The sequence below is a fragment of the Salvia splendens genome, chromosome 3 (assembly GCF_004379255.2).
Source record: "Salvia splendens isolate huo1 chromosome 3, SspV2, whole genome shotgun sequence".
Taxonomy (NCBI): Eukaryota; Viridiplantae; Streptophyta; class Magnoliopsida; order Lamiales; family Lamiaceae; genus Salvia; species Salvia splendens.
In genome coordinates, this window is record NC_056034.1 from 1,848,223 (window position 1) to 1,853,644 (window position 5,422).

The 5,422-nt window shown below is 36.2% G+C and overlaps 1 protein-coding gene across 4 annotated transcripts; it reads right to left on the reverse strand.

Moving 5' to 3' along the window:
* Window positions 1-2,253: 2,253 nt before the first annotated feature.
* On the reverse strand, window positions 2,254-5,151 carry LOC121794267 (protein IQ-DOMAIN 25-like). Of its 4 annotated transcripts, none has more exons than XM_042192356.1 (4): window positions 4,960-5,151; window positions 3,606-4,025; window positions 3,019-3,225; window positions 2,254-2,926 (listed from the first exon to the last, which is right to left on the reverse strand). In XM_042192356.1, the coding sequence occupies exons 2-4, from the start codon at window positions 3,990-3,992 to the stop codon at window positions 2,336-2,338; spliced, it is 1,185 nt and encodes a 394-aa protein (XP_042048290.1). In that variant the 5' UTR covers window positions 3,993-4,025; window positions 4,960-5,151; the 3' UTR covers window positions 2,254-2,335. The 4 variants fall into 4 exon arrangements, with proteins under 4 accessions (XP_042048290.1, XP_042048292.1, XP_042048289.1 ...); XM_042192358.1 differs by lacking the exon at window positions 4,960-5,151 and adding an exon at window positions 4,536-4,747; XM_042192355.1 differs by lacking the exon at window positions 4,960-5,151 and adding an exon at window positions 4,424-4,747.
* Between the last annotated feature and the right edge of the window lie 271 nt (window positions 5,152-5,422).

The following is a 5,422-nucleotide window of genomic DNA, read 5'->3' on the forward strand; positions in this document are numbered from 1 at the left end:
TATATCAGTACTATAACATGGACTCAATTTCGACAGTAAAGAGATTATTATGAACCTATTTAAAAGGTTTCACCATGATTTGTCAATATACTTATATTATAGTAATACAAATATAAAAATTACAAATATTGAAATATAATGATATACATATTTTTTAAATTTTAAAAGTTTGCCCTCACTAGCTTGGAGCAAGGAAAAATATGTGCGAAAGTATTTTTATTTGATATATTTGGAAATGGTTATTTGTAGCTGTCAATGATTCAATAACGTGTTACTGTGGTAGTGTCACATGAGCTTCCACGTATGCAATATTTTTTATAATGTTATAATTGTAGATAAAAATGAATCATAATTATGTGACTATTAGGTAATGTGTTTGCAAGAATATGCGACCATTCATAAAATGTAGTAGTTGGGTATTTGCTAGTCTGTAAATACTTATTTTGGAAAACTATTAAAATTTATAAAATCTATAAATACGTTGGTGAGTAATCAAGTATACATATATAGTAAGTCCAATGAATTCCTACTTTGTGCAATAAATATTCAAATTAATCACAATATTTGGTTATTTATGATTTACAGGGTTTTTCAGTTTGAGTAATATTAAAGTGCAATTGAATTTTCAGTTGAAAAAAGCATAGTTCATGTAACTTATTTTATGCCTAACTTGTTTTACAAACATTGTTGTATCGACTCGACCCTAAACAAATTAAGCACTTTTCCTCTACAATTTCCAAAGCTTCAACAAATGTACTAGACCTCATGAAATCTTTTAGGAGAAGTAAAATAGGACATAAATTTTTTTTAAAATGCAAGAAAATCTCAATCATTGTTCTTTGTACAAACTGAAGAATATTCTTCCTATATGTGGATGGAATAAATTCAGAGCGATTTAATTTACCAAGAGCAATTGTCATTTTGCAAAAACAAACATGTAGTTGAAAATTGTGCCCCTCTTATAATGACCAAGTCACATGGAAGTTTCAATATTGACACTATACTATAGTAAGTACTATATAAAATAAATATAACTAAGGGCATCCACAATGGGACGGATGTCCTGGCGGACATCCCGACGGACTTCCCAAAAACACCTCCTACCACGTCATAAGGACATCCCACTACACAATGGCGGACATCCCGACGGACATCCACAAAAAAAAAATATTCGGGACGTCCGTCGTGTCAACGCAATGGCGGACGTCCCGACGGACGTCCCGGAAAGCCGCGGAACTCCGGTGTCCGCAGCGGACATCCGCATCCGTATGCATGTTGCCTAATGGCGGACGTCCCGTGCGGACGTCCGGCACGCCGGTCCGACGTCCACCTGGACATCCGTCATTGCGGATGCTCTAAGGGCGGGAAACAACTAATCTGTTCATTTCAAAATAGTACTAAGATCCTTACCTAAAAATGTTCTACTTACACAACAATGTAAATATCTTTCATTTCAAAATAGTACTAGTATATAAGATTTTTTTAGCTAAATATAATGTACGCTATAATTTTATAGGGAAAATTGACAAAAAAAATATATATATATTTTGTCGAATTCAATTGTCACAAGAAAATTACTCCGTTGTATTTTGTCAAATATTGGTTCATCTGACCACTTTAAAAATCACTCATAAAAATTTATAGTATGAAGTTTGGATTTGGTTGTATTTATTTCATATAAAAAAATCCAGTCACCTACATTTTATATATCCTTAATGATTTTTAACGAAATAGTGGAGTTTTATTTTGGAAGAGACAATATCGTTCAACTCACTAACGGTCTACCTATAATTTCCATGCTATCATATCAAATAAAATTTCCTTAAAAATATTCAGTTAATATACATATTTTCAACAATCTATTAGTAATTTTTCCCCCTTTGAATGGTTAATTTGATCAAAGCGGTAGTAATTTTTTGGGTGCAAGTAATTTCATATTTTCAAGTAAGTGATTAGAAGTTTTTAAATTTCGAGATAAACTATACAAATGTATCAGTAATATTTTTTCATTCCCAAGATCTATTGCTTGCCATTGACATTATTATACATTATCCTTTGTATCGGTTTTGCTAGTCGATTGCAATTCTACTTAGATTTATTTTTATGTGGGAAGGAAGAAGAGGAATTGAACATACTATTATTATAAGCAAAAAAAAAATTGATTTCATTACTTCAAAGCAAGGTGCTTAACATAATTTTGTCAAGGAATTTACATATGCATTCTGTTATATTCTATCAAGAAAACAAACCATGTAGAGAGAGGTTTTTATATGTTGACAAAGATGCATAATTTTAGCATATCATAGTAATATTCATATCCTATAATATTCATATCCTAAAATTCAAAATCTTCTTGAACTTGAGAACATGACTTCTGCATTCTAACGGCACTGAAGCTACTCCTTGATGCCATTATCTCATTCAACGAAAGACGTTTCTTTGGGCCCGATTCGGGCCTTTGCTTCGGGGCGCTATACGACCTCAGCTTCGCCCTAAACGATTGCGTGTTCACCATGTAATTAGGGCAGTTCGAGTACGGCCTAAATAAGCCATCCCCACACACGCTCTTCGGCGGCGTGACCGGGATGTGGGCCCGGCCCGAGCACGAGAATCTCGGGGTGTTCTGGGCGGTCCGGAACTTGTAGTCCTCCGTGACGAATCCCCAGTCGAAATCTTGTGTGTGGCGGCAATCAGGGATGGACAAGCGGGCCGGGACCGGATACGGAAGAGGCGAAGATACTGCTTGGTAGCAGTGATCGTCGCCGTACTCGGACAAGGACCCGTTCATCCTCCAAGACCTCGATCTCGGGCCGCAAGTGTCGATTTCGACGATTTTTGGGCTATCGTCAAATGAGTTAACAGAAGGGTCATAGGAACCTACGACCCTTCGGCTGTAAAACTCACCTCGGTTTTCATCAAATCGGCTCTGAAAAGTTCACCGAAAGGGACACCTTAGTAAATCTACATAACCGGTTAATATCTCATAAAAAAGTTATGTCGGGCCGTGTTTATACTTACCACGGGCTTTCTCGGTTGTATCTCGAGTTGGTACCGGTAGTCATTGCTGATCGAACGACGGGCCCGTTGCGACCGTACGGCGGCTTGGGCCCGAAACAGAGCTTGCATGCTATGAAGTGTTGCAGCTGCACGCTTCCTCACAAGGTAGCCTCTAACGAGAGCTTGCAACTTCACCAGCCCTTTTAGGGCCCGTAACGCTTTTCGGGCCTATTCAAATTTCCAAAATCAGACAAATTAGTAACACAAATATCCAATTGAAATACACAAAAATAGCAATGGTTTTAGAACAAAAAATTCAAATTCAAAATTCAAAAATTGGAACTGCCTAGACAATGATGCATGAAGATTACAGTCAAATAAATGAAATAATCAGAATAGGACAGCACATAAACATTCTGTTTGATTACAGTGTTACTAATTTTGCTTATATTTCAAGAAACCAACAAAATATAAACAAAATACTGTATCATATTCTCTCAAGCGTTTAAATCAGTATAACAACAAATAACACCAACCAATTAACTTTTATTGGAACATTCCAAAAAATCAAGAAATCAGTAAACACATTTGAAAATAAAATAACATACCAAAAATCCTCTAAACACAGTTTGAATCTTGGCAGCAGCCAATCTCTCTCTGCCACCTGTATACAAGCCTCCCCCTTTCCCTTGGCTGGTCAGCCGGACCACCGCCACGGCGGCCTGAGCGGCGGCGACGGCAGCATCGGCTGCGGCGGCCGTTGCCGCCGCGACCGCTATAGCATGCTTATTCTGGTCCTTCTCGGTGCCGCCAATGTAGGATCTCAACCAAGCCGAATCAGCCGCCGGAATCTGATTGAATCCGCCGGAATCCTTGCCGGATTTGGCAAAACTCCACCTTTTCTTCTCTCTCTTATCGCCGCCGTTGCTTTCAACATTTTCTTTATCTCTCTTCATCCCAAGAAGCCCTTTGAGCCACTTTGTAGCCTTCCCCATTTTCTTTTTTCAGTGTTTTTGCTTCAAACAATGCTGAAATTGTACAAAAATGGCAGAATGTTATGTAAAGATTGAATCTTTATGTGTGAGAGAGATAGAGAGAGAAAGAGAGAGGGACACTCAGAATCTTTACTTATAAGCAGAGGCAGAGCATAATACAGAGGTGTGGGGGGAAAATGGCTTTTACAAATGGCATCAAAACCTTAAACTTAAAAAATAGAGAAGTGATAAAGATTGGATTTTTATATTTGGGTTTTTCGTATTTTTGCATTTTTGGTTTAATTTTTGAAAAAATTTATCCTCTCTGACACGACCTCGTGAGGAACAGTATTACAAGACAAAAAGGCATCACAGAAAGAAACGATTTTTAAAATAGCAATAATCATGATAAAATTCAAATAAAATTAGAAAATTTGAATCATATGGAAGACCTTGAAAAATCCAACCAATGAGAAGCTCATGTTCAATCCTTTCTCTCACAGCTACAAATTCAAGAAGAAAACTCAAATGTTCCTTAAAAGTCACTCAAAGAGATAAACACACCCTTTTCAAATTCAAACAGCCACTCAATATTTCCAACCAGAAGCCCACAAAACATATAGAATCTCTCTCTCTCTCTCTCTCTCTCTCTCTCTCTCTCTCTTCTCACAATTCATGGAGCAACGTGCGAAAAATATGAGAAAAAACACCACTATTTTTAGATCTTGTAAACTAACATTAATATATGGACAGACCCCTTTTCATGTAAAGTAAACAGAAATCACTAAAATAAAGTCTTTAATTGGTTGAATCTGACCAAAACTAGCAGTGCCCTTATCCCATATCACTTTCAGCTTTTATGTAGCCTTTTTTCGAAGCTTTTAAATAGCTGAAATAAATAAAGAAATCGGTGGTGGAGAAAAAAGGGTCTCTGTTTCTTGAAAAAATTAATGCTTCTTTTTTGGTCTTCAACAATAAAAGCACTTACCACATTAAAGCAGTGAAATCTTGATGGCTTCTTGCTGAAAGAGATGGATGTTTTGAGGGTGAAGTTTAAATTTTGATTTTTGGAGAGGAATCTGTGCCTTTTTATAGTGCAGAAAATCAGTATTGGTGGATGTGGTTGTTTTGGTGGAGTTTTGAAGAAGTGTCAAACTCAAATCTTTGAGAAATGAGAATTATAGTGTAATAAAGAGTGTTATTAAGGTTTTGATTTGAATGTGTCGATGTAACGACTATTTTTCTGAAATTTATGGAGGAGTATTTTATTTTGTTATCTCTTTTAAGAAATGTGTAGATGCTTATTTGTGAATTTTATTACCTTACTATGTGTGTATTTTATTTGTGAGTTTAAATATCTCTTTAAGAAATGTAGGCGTGCAAGTGGACATCAATTTTTCTATATTTTTTTTTTTCAAATGGGCGTTTGATTTTATACTACTACTATTTGT